This window comes from Caretta caretta, chromosome 1, assembly GCF_965140235.1.
Source record: "Caretta caretta isolate rCarCar2 chromosome 1, rCarCar1.hap1, whole genome shotgun sequence".
NCBI classification, from domain to species: Eukaryota; Metazoa; Chordata; order Testudines; family Cheloniidae; genus Caretta; species Caretta caretta.
Genome location: NC_134206.1, coordinates 168,185,023 through 168,207,834, shown reverse-complemented (window position 1 = coordinate 168,207,834; position 22,812 = coordinate 168,185,023). Strand labels below are relative to the sequence as shown.

Here is a 22,812-nt window from a genome sequence, read left to right as displayed (position 1 = left end):
TTCCATGGGCATTACACTTACTAATGTGTATTACTTACTACAGGGGGAAAACTGTTTCTCATATTGTTATTTTATGTAAACCACATAAGTAAACCACAGCAGAAAAGTCATTTTCAAGACTGTTTAGAAGTCATACTTACAATTGGGCCCAACCCTGCAATGTTCTGAGTACCCCCTAGCAGGTGATGAACTCTCTTTAGGATATGTCTAAACTGGCAGAGTTACATCACCGGCAGTTACATCACCGCTCAGAGAACGCTGAAGGGAAACCGCTGTTGTGTGTTCACACTATCAGCTGCCTGCGCAATAGCTTGTTCACACTTGTGGCACTTTCAGCGGTATTTGGAGCGATGCATTCTGGGCAGCTATCCCACACAGCATCTTTTCCTTTTCTGCCGCTAAGAGCTTCGTGAGAAGGCGAAGGGGGTCGCAGGGCATCCTGGGTCCTGTCCCAGTGCCCCGTGATGCATTGCTTCGCATCCCAGCAATCCCTGTGCTTCCATCCTCATTTGATGCCATGGTTTGTATACTGCACGCTCTGCCTCTTTGGTCTTCAGGAATGGATCCCGCACTGTTGACCAATATGCCTCTCGCTCTCACTAACACGTCACGAGTGGCAGTGGAGTTATTCCTTAAACTACAAAGGCAAGAGGAGTTTGAGATTGATCTCGCCACATGTAGTAGCTATGACACGAGATTTCTTGTGGCATTCACGGATATGCTCACCACAGTGGAACGCCGCTTTTGGGCTCAGGAAACAAGTATTGAGTTGTGGGATCATATCATCATCTACGTCTGGGATGACGAGCAGTGGCTGCAGAAATTTTGCGTGAGGAAAGCCACATTTATGGGACTGTGTGATGAGCTTGCCCCAGCTCTGTGGCGCAAGGACACGAGAATGAGAGCTGCCCTGTCACTGAAGAAGCACGTGGCGATTGCACTGTGGAAGCTGGCTACTCCAGACTGCCACCGATCGGTCGCTAACCAGTTCAGAGTGGGAAAGTCAACCGTTGGACCCGTGTTGATGGAAGTGTACAGAGCCATTAATCGCATCCTGCTCTGAAAGACCGCAACTCTGAGCAATGTGCATGATATTGTAGATGACTTTGCACAAATGGGCTTCCCTAACTGCAGAGGGGCAATAGATGGCAGGCATATTCCAATTCTGGCACCAGACCACCTAGCCACTGAGTACATTAATTGGAAGGGGTATTTCTCTATAGTTCTCCAGGCATTTGTGGCTCACCGTGGGCGTTTCACAGACATTAACACAGGCTGGTCTGGAAAGGTGCATGACACACACATCTTTTGGAACACTGGCCTGTTCAGGAAGCTGCAAGCAGGAACTTTCTTCCCGGACCAGAAGATCACCTTAGGGGAAGTTGAAATGTCCATTGTGATCCTGGGAGAACCTCCCTACCCTTAATGCCGTGGCTTATGAAGCCATACATGGGGAACCTTGACAGTAGCAAGGAGCAGCTCAACAACAGGCTGAGCAAGTGCAGAATGACTGTTGAGCATGCTTTTGGCCATTTAAAGGCCCGCTAGCTCTGCCTATATGGGAGGCTGGATCTGGCTGATGACACTATTCCTATGCTTATAGCTGCATGCTGTACACTCCATAATATTTGTGAAGGGAAAGGTGAAAGCTTCACTCAGGGCTGGACCACTGAGGCTCAGCGCCTGGAGGCTGAATTTGAACAACCAGGGACGGGGGCCATAAGGATCAGGGATGCCTTGAGGCAGCAATTTGAAGCTGAAAGCCACTAATATTTGTTGCTATGCTCAGGAGTGCAGTGCTTGTAATGCTAGGAGGTGATTGTGATTGGTGCAGACGATGCACTATGAAGGTTTAAGAAAATTGCCTGTTGCTTTGCAGGCTCTCTTTGCTTTCAATTAATGGAATAAAGATTTCTTTCAAACCAAAACAATTCTTTTATTAAAAAACAACAACCGGAGGAGAGAGACAAACAAAAAAACACATCAGCCCTGTGGGGGGTGGAGGATAGGGGAAGGAAGGGTCCCATGAGGAGGTGAGGTCCCAGGGACTTTAAAGATTTGTGTATGTCCAGGTATCATATGCAGCCTTGTCCTTTGGAGTACAGTGCAGCGGGTACTGTACTTCAGGAGGGCTAAACTGCAGAGGGATGGGTGTTGAGTGCAGTGGGTACTGGGAGTCCGCCATGCTGGACTGTGACGGGGGGGGAGTGGAATGCTGTGGGTACAGACTGGAGCCAGGAGGTTGATAAGAGTGTGTTGGTGGTGTCTAAAGGGTGCATGGGAAAGAGTTTTGTGACAGCGGCTGCAGGGGAGGGCGGGCACGGAGCTGCTTGGTTTGCAGAGCTAGTAGCGCCTGGAGTGTGTCCGCTTGGCGCTCCATAACGTTTAAGAGCCACTCCGTGGCTTCATTCTGGCGCGCTGCATTCTCCTTCCGGTGCCTCTTCTTGCTGTCCTGCCACTCCTTCAATTACTGTTTTTCGGCTGCGGAGTGCATCATGACATCACGCAGAAAGTCCTCTTTAGTTCTTCGTGGCCACTTTCTAATTCTGCGCAGCAGTTCAGCCAGCGATAACGAAGAGGGAGGCTGGGCTCCCAAGGTCGTATCTGTGAAGCCAAAATGCAACATTTTACAGAAGCAGTATTGTTTGCAACACACAGACCACTGATTTAAAACCACTATTCACATACCTGTCATTAACTGGCTGACCCCAGGCAAGCACACATGAGCCACAAGACCCCCAAAATGGTGAGTAACCGCAGGGGCAGTGGAAATCAGTGTTCCGGGACCATACTTTACACTGGGCATGTGGCTTTTGGGGAGAGCCAGCACTATGGGGGGGCCCTATAATCATTACTGTCCCCACATTTTCCACAGGCTGTGTTCATTATGGAAGATAACTCGCTGTAGAGGGTGAGCAGGGAATCAAGGGAGGGTCTTCTCCAATACTGCGGCTCCTGCCCTGGCCCTTCTGTGGCTCACCTGTTTGCAGCAATGGTTCCTGGCCCCACAGTGATGGCAGAGTGGCATGGGAAAGTTACTCTTAATGGGGCAAGAAACAAAGCAGCTCTGCCAAAGAACCTGGGGCAGTGGATTGCCCAGTATCTCCATGAGAGTTTCCTGGAGATCTCTGAGGCAGATTCCTGTGAAGTGAGGGAGTCAATCAACACCCTGTTCCGCTGTTCAGGCTAGGCGTGCGGTGGTATGCGCATCATGCAGACCCAAGACTGTTTTCTGCAACCCTCCTGCCCCCAACAACTTGCTTCAGCGATTCCCAAAATCGAAGCCACTTACCAGGGGGCTCCTCTCCTGTTTGTGCTTTGCCAAACTCCAACAGCTGTGACTGGCTAGCCTCCTCCGAGGTAAAGAAGAGCTCCTGACTGCATGCCCTTCTGACCTCTGAGTCGTCCTCTGCCTCTGGGTCCCCCTCCACATCTTCGTCCAAGATTTCCTCCTCCTGGCTCCGTCCATTCTCGACTAGCCCGTGAGCAACTGAAGTATCCACAGGGGCCTTCGCAATGGAGGTGGCGTCACCACCGATTATCACATCCAGCTCTTTGTAGAACCAGCAGCTTGTGGGCGCAGCACCGGAGTGGCGGTTTGCCTCCCGTGCCTTGTGGTAAGCGTTCCACAGCTCCTTCACTTTGACCCTGCACTGCAGCGTGTCCCGGTCATGGCCCCTTTCTGTCATGCATCGTGAACTGTCTGTAGGTATCATAATTCCTACTGCTGGAGTGCAGCTAGGACTGGACAGCCTCCCCTCCCCAAATCTGATGAGGTCCAGCAGCTCGGCATTGCTCCCAGTGGGGGATCGCCTAGTGCGTGGAGCAGGCATGGCCACCTGGAAAGATGTGCTGAGACCACTTCACATGTCAGCGAGCAAACAGGAAGGGGACTTTCATAATTTCCAAGAAATTTAAGGGGCGGGGCTCACGGTTGGTCACCTGAGGGCAGGGCAGTAGAGTTGAACCCCATGACCAGAGAGGCGAGAACAGGCATTGTGGGACACCTCCCGGAGGCCAACTGCAGGGCTGTAAGCAACGAGGGTGTCTACACCGGCACTGTGGCGCTGTAGCCCCAGCACAGAAAGCTCTGCGCCTCTCGTCAGGGTGGGTTTTTTAAGTGCTGCAACTGTGCAGTTTCTGCGCGCTAAGTGGCTTGGCAGTGTCTACACTTTGGGAGTTATACCGCAGAAAGCTGCTTTCCTGCGCAGAAACTTGCCAGTGTAGACAAGGCCTCACTCTTTACTGAAGTCACGAGCTCACTGAAGGCATGGGTGTGTATGACAGACACCTGAATTATTTGTTCTGTAATTGGGAAGCGGGGGATAGAAATTGTCTTGATGTTTTGATTGATTGATTGATTAATTTACTGTGCTATAATACATTCTATAAGTGTGACTCTGTTTCAGGATTATTGTAACACAAAGAAGGCTCCAGTCCTGCAGAGACTTAACTTTACACCCATGAGTAGTTCCACTGAGTTCAGTAGGACTACGCATTTGTATCAAGTTAAGTATGTGTGTAAGTCTTTGCAGGATCAGGACAGAAGGGACAACATACATACCATACTATGTCAACTGAGCATGTGAAATGCCTTTATAGTAAGTGTTATCTTTCAAAATGTCTGTTTACATTTTAGATGATACTCCTCCTGAAAACACCTTTCCTTTGGCTTTTCCAGAACTAGAACAGCAACTTCAGGTAAACTTTGATTTTTATTTTTAACTGATTCTATACCATGTAGATTAGATTTTTTAAAAAAACCCAACCGTGAAACAATATATTTGTGGTGCCATTGTTACCCGGGGTTCTTTCAACCCAAAGCTCTTGGTAACTTTTACTCTGTGCAAAGTGGTGTCAGGAAATAAATCAAGGGAGACACGGCCGTCCGACCGATAGATGGCTGGCACAAACAGGACAACACAAGAGTGCTTTCACTTACAGCTAAACTTTACTTAGTCTCAAGCACTTGTACACATGTCTGCAACAGGTTAGTAAAACACCCCAACCCTTGATAATTACCAAAGCTGAGTGTGGCTCTCGAGTGGCACAGCAACAGCCCGTCTGCTAGTGGAGAACACAAGATGCATCCAGTGGGAGAATCCAGTCCTGAAGAGTCCCCCTACCTCAAACTTTTCCCCTTTATTTATACATTAGTAATAGAATGACATGTCCCTTAAAGCAAACTTGTTAAGTAAGCAGTTTCAATGGTCAAGTGAGAGGTTCCTTCTGATTATCGATTAACCAGGTGTGGGTTTTTCCAACGTTTGCAGCCTTGAGGCCCCAAGAGACATTCCTGGGGCACATCCTGCTCTTCTAAGATGCATATATCAGCAACTTCAACACAATTCTTATCAGGAAGAACATGGGCTCAAGCTGCCCTTTCTGTGGCACCCTTCCCCTCCTGCCTTGGTTAAGCAAAGCCTGCTGACATGGCTAATTTACAGCCTGCTGACTTGGCTGCTTTTAGCAATAAGCCGTAGTGGTTTCAGGCACTTTACTGGTTTGCCAAAGTCTCCCCGTACACCATAGTTAAGTTACTGTGAGTGTTTCAGTGGTGTACATCTGAGCTCTAAAAATTTAATGGGACTTCACATTTGCACAGAGAGAGAAACCATAGCAACAAGGAGATTGGTTTGAATTTTCAACCCAGTGCAGGGAAATTTAGCCATTGTGGCTGTTCCAATGGTTTTTTTTATTTATTTACAAATTATTTGTGTGCAAACCGTAGTAGGGCCCATCCTGCTGCCATTGGAGTGAATAGGAATGTCACTACTTATTTCAATGGGAGAAGGATTGCGCAGATACTTTGTAAAATGGTTTAAAGCCTATATACAGTCCAAGATAGGCTCCAGGCAAGATATTTCACTGAGGCTACAAAGCATTCAGTGAAGCTGTGGCAAGATAGGGCTGGTATACAAAGGTTTTTCTTACATTTCTCCCCTAAGATTAATCTTAGGCCATTCTGGACCCAGGTCAGTCTCCAGCATAAATTAGAGCAGGGGTTCTTTCTTTTTCTTTCCGAGGTCCCTCCCAATATGCTATTGAAAACTCCATGTCCCACCAGTGCCACAACAACTGTTTTTCTGCATATAAAAGCCAGGGCCAGCGTTAGTAGGTAGCAAGCAGGGCAATTGCCTGGGTCCGATGCTACAGGGGGCCTCGCAAAGCTAAATTGCTCAGACTTTGGCTTCCGCCCTGGGTGGCGGGGCTCTGGGCTTCCGCCTTCAGCCCCATGCAGTGGGGCTTCGGCTTTCTGCCCTGGGCCCCAGCAAGTCTAATGCTGGTCCTGCTTGGCAGACCCCCCTGAAACCTGCTTGTAGCCCCGCCCTGGACTCCTGCTTGAGAACCACTGAATTAGAGTATCCTGAAGGTTACTCTAATTTATGCTGTTTGGTCAACAGCCCTGTCATAAATATAAAGGGAAGGGTAACCACCTTTCTGTATACAGTGCTATAAAATCCCTCCTGGCCAGCTGCAAAACCCTTTCACCTGTAAAGGGTTAAGAAACTAAGGTAGCCTCGCTGGCACCTGATCCAAAATGACCAATGAGGGGACAAAATACTTTCAAATCTGGAGGGCGGGGGAAGAACAAAGGGTTCTGTCTGTCTGTGTGATGCTTTTACTGGGAACAGATCAGGAATGTAAGCCTTGCAACTCCTGTAAAGTTAGTAAGTAATCTAGCTAGAAAATGCGTTAGATTTTCTTTTGTTTAATGGCTTGTAAAATAAGCTGTGCTGGAGGGAATGTATATTCCTGTTTTTGTGTCTTTTGGTAACTTAAGGTTTTGCCTAGAGGGATTCTCTATGTTTTGAATCTGATTACCCTGTAAGGTATTTACTATCCTGATTTTACAAAGATGATTCTTTTACCTCTTCTTTAATTAAAATTCTTCTTTTAAGAACCTGATTGATTTTTCATTGTTCTTAAGATCCAAGGGTTTGGGTCTGTGTTCACCTGTACCAATTGGAGAGGATTATTATCAAGCCTTCCCCAGGAAAGAGGGTGTAGGGCTTGGGGGGATATTTTGCGGGAAGACGTCTCCAAGTGGTCTCTTTCCCTGTTCTTTGTTTAAAACGCTCGGTGGTGGCAGCATACTGTTCAAGGACAAGGCAAAGTTTGTACCTTGGGAAAGTTTTTAACCTCAGCTGGTAAGAATAAGCTTAGGGGGTCTTTCATGCAGGTCCCCACATTTGTACCTTAGAATTCAGAGTGGGGAAGGAACCTTGACAAGCCCCCACTATGTCAGTGATCATAAGGATGTTAACACCTCTGCCATGTTCCCTTTGTCTCAGCCACACTTTCGACATATGAGCTGCTACACTGTTGGGGGAATCCTCCTGTCGCCTGCTAAGATGCCTTTAGGGCCGTAGTTTGTGATGCAAGCATAACACAAAGTAGCCCAACTCATCACAGAATCGGACCATTTCTGTTGGTCCATGGAAACTTGGAGGTTTAGCAGGCAAAGAGCTGGCTCCCTATTCCTGGGGTCAGTGCCCCTCCACAGTAGCTGCAGAATGATGACAGTTTCACTTTTGATGGCTGTTTCAGATCATATCTTTCCCAGGAACACTCAAGCTCATGTAAATGACAGCAGGTATCCTCTGACATTTAAATGCAAAGGCGGGTGCTTTCCTCATGTAAACTGGGAAATATTTTCAAAGGAGCTATGTGGTCCAATGATGTTTCTTTAGCTGTCTTCTGTCAACTAAGGAGATGATGCTGGGGGCCACTGGTCTGGAGAAACCTCATTTTCTGTCCTTCCCACTACTCACCAAAAAGATGACAGGGGAAGGGATGGAGGATAATGGAGGCTGTCCAGAATACAGAGAACAGGGGTGGGCCTGTGGGATTTGTAGGAAAGGTAAAAGGAATGGGCCCAGAATACAGAATTCTGGTGTAAAGTTTGGTGGGGTGTATGATGGTATGTTAGCCTTTCTTCAGTCTGCTGATCTTCCTGCTGTCTCAGAAGGCTGGGGATATTTTCTGCAGCAAATAGCCCTAATTTGAGTGAGCCAGTAATTTTGAATGTCTAGAGCACTGAATGATAGGAAACCTGGGTGCTATTCCCAGTTCTGCAGTGACTTCCTATGTGACCCTGGACAAGTCACTTCACCTCTCTGTGCATCTGTTTATCCTTTGTAAAATGGAAATAGTGATGTTTACTTTTCTATGTAAAACACACTGAGATCTCTGGATGAAGAGTGCTATGTATGACTATCTTTGCTGCTTGTGCTATTTATAAACAAAGTTACCCAGATAATCGGTTATTGCTACTTTACATCCAAAGTGACTATTTTTTTTAATTTAAAAAAAAATTGTTTGCGGTATTGTAGTACCTGTGTTGGTCCCAGGATGTTAGAGAGAGAGAGAGAGAGAGAGAGAAGGTGGATGAGGTCATATTTTTTTATTGGATCAAATTCTGCAGGTGAAAGAGACAAAAACACGCTATGTCCCATGGGTGAACACTTTTCACAAAACTATCATATCTGACCTCTCAGTCCTCATCTGCAAAGAAAACCTGCACAACACCTTCAAAAGATGAGCTTGGAAACTTAAATTCATAAATTCACCAGGTCCCCTCACCACAGGTGACACCTCGTCCTGGCCACTCTGGGAATTACCTTTTTCCCAGTCCAGAGTCCCCTTCTGCTACTCGCTGCACACCCTGCTGCACTCTCTTGTGCTTTCTGCGACTCAAGGTGCTCCTTCTTCATGACTTGGCCCTCCAGCCAGGTCCCTATGCATGCTTCCCCCTTCCGAGGTATCAAAGTCAGTTCCTTACTAGCAGTCTTAGTCAGCCTTCTCATTCACTGCCCCGATGGTGCTACTTCCACAGTGGCTGGCAGGGGAACCTGGGGCCACCCTCTAGTCTGGATTCCAGCTCAGGACCCTCTAGTCAGCAGCCCAGGTTTGCACCATCCTGAACCTTGCTGCCTTTTTGCCTGAGCCTTTCGTACTCCTTCTGGCTCTGATGTCCCCCTACCCTCCCCCAGGTTTGCCAGCCCAATCTCTCTCCTCTCAGGTAGTAACTGCAGGCTAATTTCTGTAGCCCCAAACACACACCCCTTCTCCCAGGGAGTGACTACAGACTACTTCCCTGCAGCCTCTCTCTGCTATCAGCTCTCTGGCTTTGTAGAACCCCATTCCTGTTCCTACACAGATGATCTTCCCTTAATTAGGGCTTTCCCCTTGGCCTTAGTTCCCCCCAGTTTGCAGCCTAATTAATTGGCCCCTCTGGTCTACATTAACCCTTTCAGGGCAAGTGTGGAGAACACACCTTATCACACTCTGCTAGACACTAAAAATCATGGACTCAGTGAAGACACTGGATTTATGGCTGATTACAAGAATCTGTAACCCACTAACCTTCCTTTGTCATATGACTGCAGAGGTGTTAACTGCCCGTTTCACCTTGCAACATGTTAACTGTTTATGCTTAAAAGTAGGTTCCACCTTGTATTCACCTATGACATTTTGAGTACGTCTCCTAGATCTGAAGAACAGCTCTGTGTAAGCTCAAAAACTTGTCTCTTTCACCAACAGAAGTTGGTCCAATAAAAGATATTACCTCACCCACCTTGTGTCTCTATTTTTTTTATTAAGACTTTTACAACCCACTTTTAGTACATATAATACACTCTCTAAATGTATACTTTCACAATAGACTGAAACTGCTCCTCTAGAAGCATTTAAGTCTTTTGGATAAATAATAGCCTTTTACAAAATATTCTAAATACACTGTGGAAAAACTCTACAGGGAGCCCTCTTGGTCTGTTGAGTCCATAACTTTTTTTTTTTTTTTTTTAAAGAACTGCCTAAGTTTTTCCTTCTCCCTCAAGATGCCATAGCCAGTCCAAAGCAACCATCAAAGGCTTTGGGTCAGATAGTGTTCTTTTTATTATCTTTCAGGATCATTTTTGTAATATCAGGGAAGTATACATTATGATGAGTGTCTGGCTGATTCTATCAGATTAATTAATGTTGGTACTTCTTTCTTAGGCCACAATCCTTCAAACACTTACACACATGCTTAAATTTATACACGTAAGTAATCATGTTGAGTTAATGGGCAAGTGCTCAAGTGATTGCCAGATTGGGCCCTAAACTCAGACTTTTGTGCTGTGTTTAAATTTAACAGTGAATTCAGCTCTGCCTTGAGTTTTCTTGCTATTGTCAGTTTGTTTCACAATTGTAGTGTAAATGAAATGGTTTTTATATTTAATATCTTAAACTTTATTTGTATCTACTGTAAACTAGCTAGGCAATTTGATTTTGATTTTTCTCTGAATCCAAAATGCTAAGTCAATTGCAGCACAACAGTGAGAAATCCTTTTACTTAAGTATGCTTGTGTGTATCTTCACAGTAAAAATACCAATATTTCAGGCTACAAGGCTTTCCTCATGGTGTCAGGTTTATAGGCAGACACTGATATTTTATTAAGAGAAACAAAGTATACATGTAAGTGCAAGGTAAATGGATATACAATGGTTGATACTCAGTTTTTCTTAAAACGTAACTTGCCAATTGTGAGCTCTCAAACTCCTAGAGGAGGAATTTGAAACTTGTAATATCAAAGAGCACAAATGACTGGAATCCTTGGGGTGGGATTTTCAAAGCCACAGAAATAATTTGGGTATTCAATAAGTGACTGAAAATCTCAGCCTTATAGTTTAGTGCTTTTAATCCAGAATCCTGGGCAGCAGCCTATAGACCAAATATCAAGCAGTGTGCTACTCTCTTCTCTGTCGGATGAGTGGTCTTTCTCTCTAGATGTAAGAGCCCCAAAGAGATACTGGCAACCGTGAAATGGATCATTCCACCTCCACTCATCACTATCCGGATCCCACCACCACCCACCCTTTGTGCACTTGTTTGTGGGAGGACCCTGCAGAACTGATCTTGGTACTCCACAGAAGGTGTGCGTGTCCCATTGAGCTGTGGAGCTTTGTCAGTCCATTCTAAGCAGAGATTCTGCAGAGGTGAAGCTCCAGATCCAGAATAAATATTTCTAGATGACTAACTGCAAATATTTAGTGCTTTATAGCCATTCTTACAACAGAGCACTTTTGATAATTGAAAGTTAAGTGCTTTTTCTGAAAAATGGAAATCTTCATTCCAGTATTCTGATCTACTTAGTGAAGTCACAGCAAGAACTTTGTTCTAAAAATACATTTCTGAAAGTTCCATTTTCCATTATTCTGCAATGGAAAAATTCCAAGGAGTATTATTTGCTTTGTATTAAACAAAACAAACTGCTACACAGCTCTGATGGGCTGCATCAAGAAGACATTATAGGTAGGCCTCTAGGGCCCACTTGCCTCAGAAAGTTCAGTGTGTGCTGACTACACAGCAAGCTAAACTATCTAAGTAGAAAAGTTGAATCATTCTGACATATTACAATTAATGAAATAAATAAATCTGTATGCAGAAATTACCAGGCTGCTCAACTAAAGCAGAGTTGATGTAAATAAAGCTCCCTATTCTTCCACTTTCTTCAGCTTGCTGTCCTTGGCCCCAATTCAGCAAAACACTTAAGCATGTGCTAAGTACCATTGAAGTCAGGTGCTTCCTGAATAAGGATTGACTTAAGTACATGCTTAAGTGTTTATCTGAATCCGAGTCCTGGGTCCAGTCCTGTTTCCCTCACACTGAACTCATGGGAGAGAAGACATGCTTTCTGCATTTGGGAGTTTGCTGTGAAGAAGTAAAAACCTCTGTCCCTCCCCCCAAAGACTGGTTCTTCTGAGGGGGCTTTCTTGATTAATAGTGCGATGAGAGGTGACTCCACTGCCTGAGATCCTATTTTTTGAACTAAAAGATATACACCATGTTTAGACATCTACTCAACACCTAATGCCTGAAAGGAATATTTAGATTGCTAACTACAGATGAACGTGTCCAACTTTAGACACCCAAGTTATTGGGCCCTGTACTATGTTTCTCCAGTCTCTGCTCCTGATATGTTTTGCTCCATCTGTCTCCTCCTCTCTCAGTTATGCTGTGCACTCCTGTTTGGTGTTCCTATTTTCCCCTGAATAGAGAAGAATGTAGTCATGGAAAATTGTTCTTATAAAAATAATGAAACTCCCTTCTACGGCCTTACATGAAATCATGAACTTGATTCTCAGCAGCACTGGTTTTATGCAGTATAACTCTGTTGAAATCAATAGAGTTAGATTAGCATAAAATTGATGTAACAGAAAGACTTGCCTCATTTATAAAATCACAGGTAAATTTAAGTCAGATTTTATTGGGAAAGTAATGAGAATGTTCAATGCTATAAAAAGAGAAGTTAGTTATGTAAGAACAGAAGAATGGCCATACTAGGTCAGACCTGTGGTCCATTTAGCCTAGTATACTGTCTTCTGACAGTGGCCAGTGCCAGAGGCATCAGAGGGAACAAACAGAACAGCACAATTATCAAATGATCCATCCCCTGTTGTCCATTCCCAGTTTCTGGCACTTAGAGGTATAGGGATACCCAGAGCCTGGCGTTGCATCCTGACCATCTTGGCTAGTAACCATTGATGGACCTATCCTCCAGGAACTTACCTGATTCTTTTTTGAACTCAGTTATACTGTTGACCTTCACAACATCCCCTGGCAACAAGTTCCACAGGTTGACTGTGTGTTGTGTGAAGAAATACTTCCTTATGTTTGTTTTAAACCTGCTACCTATTAATTTCATATGTTATGTGAAAGGGTAAATAACAGTTCCCTGTTCACTTTCTCCACACCATTCATGATTTTATAGACCTGTATCATATCCCCCATTAGTTGTCTCTTTTCTAAGGTGAACAATCCCAGTCTTTTTAAATTCTCCTCTTATGGAAGCTGTTCCATACCCCTAATCATTTTTGTTACCCTTCTCTGTACCTTTTTCATTTCTAATATATATTTTTGAGATAAGGTAACCAGAAATGCATGGCAGTATTTGAGGTGGGGATGTGCCACGGATTTATATAGTGGCATTATGATATTTTCTGTCTTGTTATCCATCCCTTTCCTAATGGTTCCTAATATTGTTAGCTTTTTTGACAGCTGAGGCACATTAAGCAGATGTTTTCAGAGAATTGTCCACAATTACTCCAATATCTCTTTTTAGAGTGGTAACAGCTAATTTAGAACCCATCATTTTGTATATATACTTAGGATTATGTTTTCCAGTGTGCATTACTTTGCACTTATCAACACTGAATTTCATGTGTCATTTTGTTGCCCAGTTATCCAGATTTTGTGAGATTCCTTGGTATGTAACAGACAAAGTTAGTAGCCAATCCTGTCTGCTCTCAACCTTTATAATGACACTTAAAACTGTAGTGACCATGAGCAGAGATGTACAAATTATTTTGCAAAGGTGTAAAAAGTACATTATAATTTTAAATATTCACTTATTTCTAAAAGTACCTTACTATCTTATATTTGCACTGAACAGTCCATGAACTTATCTATTTGTTCTGTAGTAATAACATTATAACTGTTATGATGTTGTTCACATTTATAAGACATCCATACCAACAGTGTTGGGGCACCGTACTAGGACTAGAAAATAACCAACTCTCTCCAGAGGAAACCCAAAGTCTCTCCACTTCCTCCTGAGCTGCTTGCTTTGGAGGAATCAGAGCTTGGTAGTACAGTTTCTAGACCAATCATCTGACCCATCCTGTTACTTTAGAAGAAAATTAATTGATGGATTGGGTTGCACAGTGGAAGCTAGTTACTGCTTACCTGAGCATCAGTTTGGTACATAGTGGTTGCTGTTGTTACGGAGGTATGTTGCAGGGCATTGTGATCAACATGGCAAATGCACAAGAGGTTATTACTGGGCTTCCCAAACTATGCAGGATGTGTAGAGGGAACCCAAATATCTGTTCTGTCCCTCCACATCAAGCCCAGAGGTATATCTGACAAAAAGGGTTATCACGGTGATGCCAGCTTAATGGATCATAGAGTCTTTCCAGCAGAGGTAGACATACTTGCACTAGCTCTGATTGAGCTAGTGCAGGGGTAGGCAACCTATGGCACGCGTGCCAAAGGCGGCACACAAGCTGATTTTCAATGCCTCTCACACTGCCCAGGTCCTGGCCACCGGTCCACGGGGCTCTGCATTTTAATTTAATTTTAAATGAAGCTTCTTAAACATTTTTAAAACCTTATTTACTTTACATGCAACAATAGTTTAGTTATATATTAAAGACTTATAGAAAGAGACCTTCTAAAAATGTTAAAATATATTACTGGCATGCAAAACCTTAAATTAGAGTGAATAAATGAAGACTAGGCACCCCACTTCTGAAAGGTTGCCGACCCCTGAGTTAGTGCACTAAATATAGTAGACGCTACAGTGGCGAGGGCGGCAGTACAGCTAGCCACCGCAAGTACGATCCCATTCAAGACCCTAGGTACTTAGCCCATCCTGCTGCAGCTACACTTCTATTTTTAGCATACTAGCTTGAACAGAGGTATATCTATCCAACCTGGAAACTACACCTCCAGCTCCAGTGTAGTCATATCCAGGGTAGCTGATCTCTATATGTGTACACAGGCAGGCCAGACACAGTGTATGATGCAAACATTTTTTATAAACTCCAGGCTTTTCAGGAGCGGACACATCTGTGCTGCTGCTATCCAACAACATTTATATTAATGGAATCTTCATCCCCACATGTATTCTCGGTGAGCCTGTATATCCACTTCTGCCCTGAATTAAGAAGCTATATCTCAACTCACTGTTGTCAACTCTCGTGATTTTATCATGAGTCTCACAATATTTGGTGTTTTTCTTTAAGACCCAGCTCCTGGAGTTATGAGAAGCTCAGCTTTTTTTTTTTTATGCAAGTTTCTAGCCCTCATGGTTGCAGAGAAAAGCTTGAAAACATGACCTGAGTGCACCCTAAAGGCCCTCAAACAGAAGGTAAATAAAAAGAATCCAAAGTGTTTTCTTTATTATTATTATTAATCTCATGTTTTTAAGCCAACCTCATGATTTTTTAACACTTGGGATTGGCAGTGCTACCAACTACCCAAACTAGGACAATTCAACTACAAACTTGGTGGGTGTATTATGGTGATGTATTATGGATTTGGAAGGTTAAGTGCAAAGCGGCAGGTGACAATGGCAAAGAATCACGGAGAGTTGCTTTCTTCAAACACTGAACAAGAATCTTCATTAGAATAAGAAAAACAGCATAATCCCAAAAGATTCTCTCTTCTTTGCTATGTAGCTTCTTCCTAGACTCTTCCTCCAGGCTATCCTGCCTGGCTTCCTGCTACACAGAAAGAAACAGTGCACATATCCTCACATAGAGGGATTGCTGACATGCAGTTAAGGTACAGGGTCTCTGAATGTCTGCCTGTTGCGTTCTGTACAATGTTTGTGGGAGCCTGACCGAGCGTTCAATAAACTATGGAGGTTTTAGGCCTTGCCACAAATTAGGCACAGCTGGACAGACAAACATCGTCACCTGAACCTGTGACTTTAGTCAGTGCTGCTAGTATTAGCTCGGTGAACCAAATGAGAGTTGCTGTGGGCACATATTTTGCCAGTGCAGGGGAATGAGGTTGGATGATGCTGAAATAAGAAGGATTAAATGTTGGCAACTGCTGCTATTAAATATAACTATGTTTCCTTTGGTGGTGGCTTTTTTGTTGTTTGCTTTTTTATCTTTTGTTGCAGATATGCTTTTATACATTAACTGTATGGCACAGTGAAATGATACTGTATTGAGAATAACCTAAAGTATGCCTGTTGGACTCAACACAAATCCTGTAAATCAAATTGATTAAGTATTCTAATATGCAGGCCAGACACAGCCGGTGGCCAGTGCAACCTAACAAAACATTACCAAAAAAATGCACAGACTTTAAGGACAAGAAATGCATGTTCTGGGAATTCCCGTTCTCTTTTTCCCTGCTCTTTAGTAAGGTGGATTGCTGTGGAAATGCATTGCTGGGAGCCAACAGGACACTAATAATTATGTGTCATTGTTCTTTGAAGGTGAGATGGTATATGCTGAACCACTGCAGTAGCTTCTTTGAGATAATGGTGCTTGTGGCACTTTGCCCTTGCATTTGTTCTTTCAGGACTTGCCTCTGCAGACTCCTAGCTTGGTGGTGACGGATTTATTCCCTCATTAATTCTCTGTCCTCTTGCCTAAATCAAAAATACTTTCTCCTTTCTGCATGTAAACATTCTAGCAGAATCCCCTTGCCACACCCCTCTGCAGGTCAAGAAAGAGAATTTCTCTTGGTTTCCCATTTCCTTCCCCAGAGATAGCACTTGTGATACCAGATGCCCAGCACCTCTCCTGCCCTGTGATGGATTTGGTGCAGTAGTTGTCGGTCAGCTAGTGGGCTAACTAATCAGCCTGTGCACTAAAGTACACTCTCCAGCTACAGGATTCCAATCCTCCTTTCTTCAGAGGTTCTCTTTTATTTCTTCAAAATAACACAAGTTCTGTATATCAAACTATCCTTCCCTCCTCTTGACTCAGGTTCCTCCAGAAGATTCTGTTTACTCCCTCTGCAGGATCACACTCCACAGGCCATCTATCTGGGAGTTAAGGCGAGTCTCCCTGCTTCTGCAGGCTATCTGCCTGAGCGTCATACATAAACCAGGTTCTTTCCCCTGCCCCAGGGTCTCCTGCAAGAGCCTCTCCACTCTGTGTAGCTCTCTGGTTCAACTGAACTACTTGTAGGTTTTTTGTGAGGTCTAGGTGATCTTCAAGCTTTCACCTCATCCGTAGCCTCACAGCATCAGCTGGGAGGCAGCTGATTTATCACAGGAGGCTGGACCTAACTCTCTTTAAGGAGCCAGCCAGCCAGCCTACGACATGATCACTGAAATGAGAAAGTTAGCACATTAAGTAGTGGCACATCCAATCTTCAAAATACCAAGAAATATGTTACAGTGTTGGTTTCAAATTCCAATTTCTTCTTATAAAGCACTTTGTTTTGGCGATTCTAAATTGTAAAGACACAAGACAACACTATCCCAAAAAGAAAGTGGGGAACAAAGTTTGGGGTGGGGGACAAATGGTGGAGTGTCATTCAAGGAGACTAACAAAAATTACTTATTGCAGACAAACAGGAGCCTTGACAGACCCTGAGGGCCCAGTAAGGGAAAGGAACGCCCCGTTCAAGAAAGTTTTAGACAAAACTGATGTTTGCTAATTCTTAATCATGGATGATAGCTGAGAACACACTCTGAAGCTAGAGAGGCATAGTGAACATCTATGGGGTACCAGAAATTACCATTTTCACCAAATTTGATTGCCAAGTTAGAGCACTTAGAGATTATTCCAGAGGTCAGGGGGAAATTATGGCTCATATAAACTCTCTCTGCTAAATTGAACATTCTGGTTGGCAGCCAGGGAGTTGGACACAGCATTATACCTCCCATTTTACCTGTGTTTGATAGAGATTAGTTTGCTATCAAATAATGAGTCTGTCTGTACTTCATATAGAGCTAGTAGAATTATTTTTCATGAACAATGTAGAAACTTTTTGCAAATACCTTTCCCTGAAATTTCAAGTTCTCAAAAAATTTCAGTTATTCAGTAAGCTTGTAAAAAATAGAAAAAAGAAAAAGGTTTTGATGGAATTTCAGAAATTCTCAATCCACTTTAGTTGCATGCCAATTTAGTTTCATTAAATAAAAAAGGCACAATGAAATGTGACTGCCCCTGGATAAAAGAAGATTGCTAAATAGTTCCCCTAGCCCAGCATGTGTATCAGCAAATACAATGTTGTGTACATGCTGCCCAACGTGTAGCTTATTGCAATAAAATTCTCTTTGTTTGATGTTGTCCATATTTCAGGGCACAGTGGCTAGATGCAAAGTATGGAAAACAAATAAAATAAAAAGTCAAACAGAAAAGGTACTCTTGGGAATAATGTTGTGTTGGGAGGGAGATGGAGGTGATAACAAGCCTTCTCTATCTTCTATGGAATCTCAGTTTCAGAAATTGTATATTTTCTCTCAAATGCAGCTTTAAAAATAAATCAAGCATTATTACTAACGGCTTTTCTAACTTAAGTCCTCAGATGGTCACAAAACGAGACCAAACTAGCTAGAGACATAAAGGGTAGCAAGAAAACATTCTACAAATACATTAGAAACAAGAGGAAGACCATGGACACGGTAGGCCCGTTACTCAATGAGATGGGGAAAATAATAACAGAAAATGTGGAAATGTCAGAGGTGCCTAATGACTTTTGTTTCGGTTTTCACCAAGAAGGTTGGTGATGATTGGACGTCTAACATAGTGAATGCCAGTGAAAATGAGGTAGGATCAGAAGAGGCTAAAATAGGGAAAGAACAAGTTAAAAATTACTTGGACAAATTAGATGTCTTCAAGTCACCAGGGCCTGATGAAATGCATCCTAGAATATTCAAGGAGCTGACTGAAGAGATATCTGAGCCATCAGCGATTAGACTGGAGAGATTCCAGAAGACTGGAAAAGGGCAGATATAGTGCCCATCTATAAAAAGGGAAATAAGAACGTAAGGAAATATGGACAACCCAGGGAATTACAGACCAGTCCTCTTAACTTCTGTACCTAGAAAGATAATGGAACAAATAAGTAAGCAATCAATTTGCAAACATCTAGACGATAAGGGGATAAGTAACAGTCAGCATGGATTTGTTAAAAACAAATCGTGTCAAACCAACCTGATAGCTTTCTTTGACAGGGTAACAAGCCTTGTGGATGCGGGGAAATGGTAGACGTGGCTTTAGTAAAGCTTCTGATACTGTCTTCCCTGACCTTCTCATAAACAAACTAGGGAAATGCAACCTAGATGGAGCTACTATAAGGTGAGTGAAAAAAATGTTTGGAAAATCGTTCCCAGAGAGTAGTTATCAGTGATTCACAGTCATGCTGGAAGGGTATAATGAGTGGGGTCCCACATGGATCAGTTCTGGGTCTGGTTCTGTTCAATATCTTCATTGATGATTAAGGGCTTGTCTACACTGGCACTTTACAGCACTGCAACTTTCTCGCTCGGGGTGTGAAAAAACACCCCCTGAGCGCTGCAAGTTTCAGAGCTGTAAAGTGCCAGTGTAGACAGTTCACCAGCACTGGGAGCCACACTCCCACTGGTGGCAGCTACACCCCTCGTGGAGGTGGGTTTTTTTAGAGTGCTGGGAGAGCTCTCTCCCAGTGCTCTGCCGCGACTACACAAGCCATGTTAAAGCGCTGCTAAGCACTTTAACGTTTCCAGTGAAGACGTGCCGTTAGATAACAGCATAGAGAGTACATTTATAAAGTTTGCGGATGATACCAAACTGGGAGGGGTAGCAAGTGCTTTGGAGGATAGAATTAAAATTCAAAATGATCTGGACAAACTGGAGAAATGGTCTGAAGCAAATAGGATGAAATTCGATATGGACAAATGCAAAGTACTCCGCTTAGGAAGAAACAATCAGTTGCCCACATACAAAATGGGAAATGACTGCGTAGGAAGGAGTACTGCGGAAAGGGAGGTGGGGGTCATCGTGGACCACAAGCTAAATATGAGTCATAAAACTGTTGCAAAAAAAGCAAATATCCTTCTTGGATGTATTAGCAGGAGTGTTGTAAGCAAGACACGAGAAGTAAATCTTCCGCTCTACTCCGTGCTGATTAGGCCTCAACTGCAGTATTGTGTCCAGTGCTGGGAACTACATTTCAAGAAGGATGTGGACAAGTTGGAGAGAATGTAGAGAAGAGTGACAAAAATGATTAAAGGTCTAGAAAACATGACCTATGAGGGAAGATTGAAAAAAAAATGGGTTTGTTTAGTCTGGAAAAGAGAAGACTGAGAGGGGACACAATAACAGTTTTCAAGTATGGAAAAGGTGGTTACAAGGAGGAGGAAGAAAAAATGTTTTTCTTAATCTCTGAGGATAGGACAAGAAGCAATGCGCTTAAATTGCCACAAGGGCGGTTTAGGTTGGACATTAGGAAAAACTTCCAAACTGTCAGGGTGGTTAAGCACTGGAATAAATTGCCTAGGGAGTTTGTGGAATCTCCATCATTGGAGATTTTAAGAGCAGGTTAGACAAATATCTGTCAAGAATGGTCTAGATAATACTTAGTCTTGCTACAAGTGCGGGGGACTGGACTAGATGACCTCTCGAGGTCCCTTCCAGTTCTATGATTCTGTGGTGGACTCAGAGCTGCGCTGGCCCTAAATCATATTAGGCTTTCTGCAAACATCAAAACATGAGCCTTCACACCTGGAACAAGAGACTCCACAGAAGGAGGGAATGGGCCCAAAGTCACAGGATCCAGAGCTTGCCACTTGGTTCTGAAGACTGAAAAAAAGTGTTACTTTTGTATTCTATTTTATTGTATCATAGACTGAGCATGGTTTTTGAAATGCTACAAGCTTAGGAAAGCTTGTTTACCGGGGGGGGGGGGGGGAAGGTTTATACAGTTATTGTTCTTTTTAATTTCCATAGTGAAGAGTTCCTAGATGTTTGAGTTGGAAGGGACCTCTTGTGGTTGAGATGTGTGAACAATATGTTGTCTGATGAATTGTTTAGGATTTTTGCTAGGTTTTATCTGTTAATGTATTTTGAGGGGGTTAACTTGTCATTTTAAGAAAAAAGCAACACTCTGGAGAGGAAACAATGAGGGAAGTAGGTATGAGAGTCAGCAACTGGTTCTAAGTGAGAAAGAGCTACGAATTCTCAAAATGACTAGATAATTTTTAGCTTTCTAAATGTGCGTTTTGAGTGGAAAGCTGTAATGTGGAAACTAAATGCTGCTTTAGTTTTTAAATTGGTGTAAACTGGGTAGATTTGAAGAAGCTAAACATTTTCCTTTAAGGATCATAGTTAACGGGCTTTCTCACTGAGTACTTTTAAAAGATTTTGTTGTGATAAACTTGTGTGCTGGTTACTCTGGTGACAGCAGAGATTGTGCTTTGGCTCACCCTTGCGCTCCTGGAATAGAACACTGCAACTTCTATATTTTTGTCTTGTTAAATTTACACTGATTATTTGGATGCCATTATTTGGCTCACCCACAGTAAAATATGATTAAAACCCCTTTCCCAGGAAACATCATCACTGCCACCCACCAATTTAAAAAATAGGAAACCTGATTGGATCCACTAAGTGCCAGATGGCTTTAAAGAAAATGGGGTGTATATACATGGGGTAGGCCCTTCTTCCACTGGATGCTCCGTTGCCTGTTGACCAGCTAGAGAGATGTGAGCTGACTGGCTCTTGCTTCCTACAATAATTTATTTAAACCCTGGCCTGGGATTTATCAGGCCTCTGATCCAATTTGTAGTTGAACCCAACCTGTCTCCCTATATTTATATAATTTAGGAATTGGGTTTTTTTAAGTTGCTGAGGGTCTGACTGATCACCTGTTTAAGGGGTCAGGAAGGAATGTTTCCAACTGGGGCCAAATTAGCTGAGACTAGTGGGTTTTTACACCTTCCTTATAGATGATGGAGAGACAGTTGGATTAAACAGGTATAAAATGTAGGAATTTAATGTGAGGAATTCTAAGAGTGTTAGTTCATCCCAATTTGCAGCAGGTGTGTCCAGATTAGAGATACAGGATTTCACTGGTGGACCCCAGGTCTATGGAATGAGGAATACTTGAAGTCATTGCAGACCAGGGTACCTCTTTGGTACCTTCTGTCCCCTTCATACTGGGGAAGTGTAGGGGATTCAGCAGAGCAAGATGAATCCTTGGAGCAGGCAGTGGAGAGTCTACCCTGAGTTATGAGCTTTATGATAGATGCCCTGTAAACCCAGCAGTGGACCCTCCTGAAATGCCTGATATGAGATAGGGCAGATAGTGCCCCTCTCCTATGTTAAATTTTCATATAAATTGTGGCCTGCCATTTAAAATTGATCCCTGTTTCTGTCCTCTTGAGGCATGAGAAACTCCCTCTCTGGGGTTCTGACCTCACCTGAACTCAAAGCTGTTTTTTGAAAACAACTTGTTCACAACAGTATTATTATAAATGTCTTAATTTAAACTCTCAGAACTCATTTTGTATTGAAAATGAATGTACATCCAAATTTCTTAAAAACTACATACCACTTACAGTTAATTCAGATGGCCTGCATCACATCAACCATTTTTCTTCATTAAGGCACGTCTGAAAGAGACTCATTATTAGGTAAAAACGCTTTTGTTCTTTCTCTGTAAGTAGATTTAATCAAAACTATGCTTTGTAACTTTAGCTACAGCAAAACATTTCCGAGTCAGAAAAAGGAATAACCCATGTACCAGTGCGCTGCCATTCCTGCCATAGTCACTGAAAGCATACTCCTCCCTAAATAGAAGAGTCCAAATAGAGCTATGAGGGGTAGAAATAGATTCACTTTTATTCCAGAGGGCAATTGGATGCTCCTTAGCAGGACGGTAGAAGAATTATTTTTAAGTGTTTCCTTTTGATTTAAACAGGTGGCTTGATCATGCTATGTGGAGTTCATGTGCAGTTGACTGATTCATGGCTACCAATTTAAAAATATTAAATTTCCTACAAGTATTATGGACAAAGTGTGAAGCTCATCTCTGATGTCTGAATTAAGTTGCATTTTTTAGAAGGAGCAATACCCATCCACTTCCTCCAAATTGTACTTTCAACACATTAGTTTTAATTCATGAGAGGAGTCCCAGGGTGGGGTATTTTTATTTACTGTATGTACAATAGTGGATTTCCAAAGTTTACATTCTTCTTTTAAAAACAACTTGCTGTACTAATATAGCACTGCATAGAGTGAAGTCAGTGGCAAAACGCCCATTACTTTCAATGGTGGACGATTGGGTCCCTATTATCTGAATACTCTTAA

The 22,812-nt window shown here is 43.1% G+C and overlaps 1 protein-coding gene across 3 annotated transcripts in view; it reads left to right on the top strand.

The window, feature by feature from the left end:
- Positions 1-22,812, top strand: part of MAP3K7CL (MAP3K7 C-terminal like) — an 84,477-nt gene that overhangs the window by 41,283 nt on the left and 20,382 nt on the right. For 2 of the 3 annotated variants that reach the window (XM_075133258.1, XM_075133263.1), the window contains one exon: positions 4,640-4,701. In XM_075133258.1, coding sequence (XP_074989359.1) covers positions 4,640-4,701 — 62 coding nt within the window. Of the gene's footprint in view, positions 1-4,639; positions 4,702-14,793; positions 14,919-22,812 lie in introns of those variants that run through there. The other variant, XM_075133264.1, reaches the window with a different exon arrangement.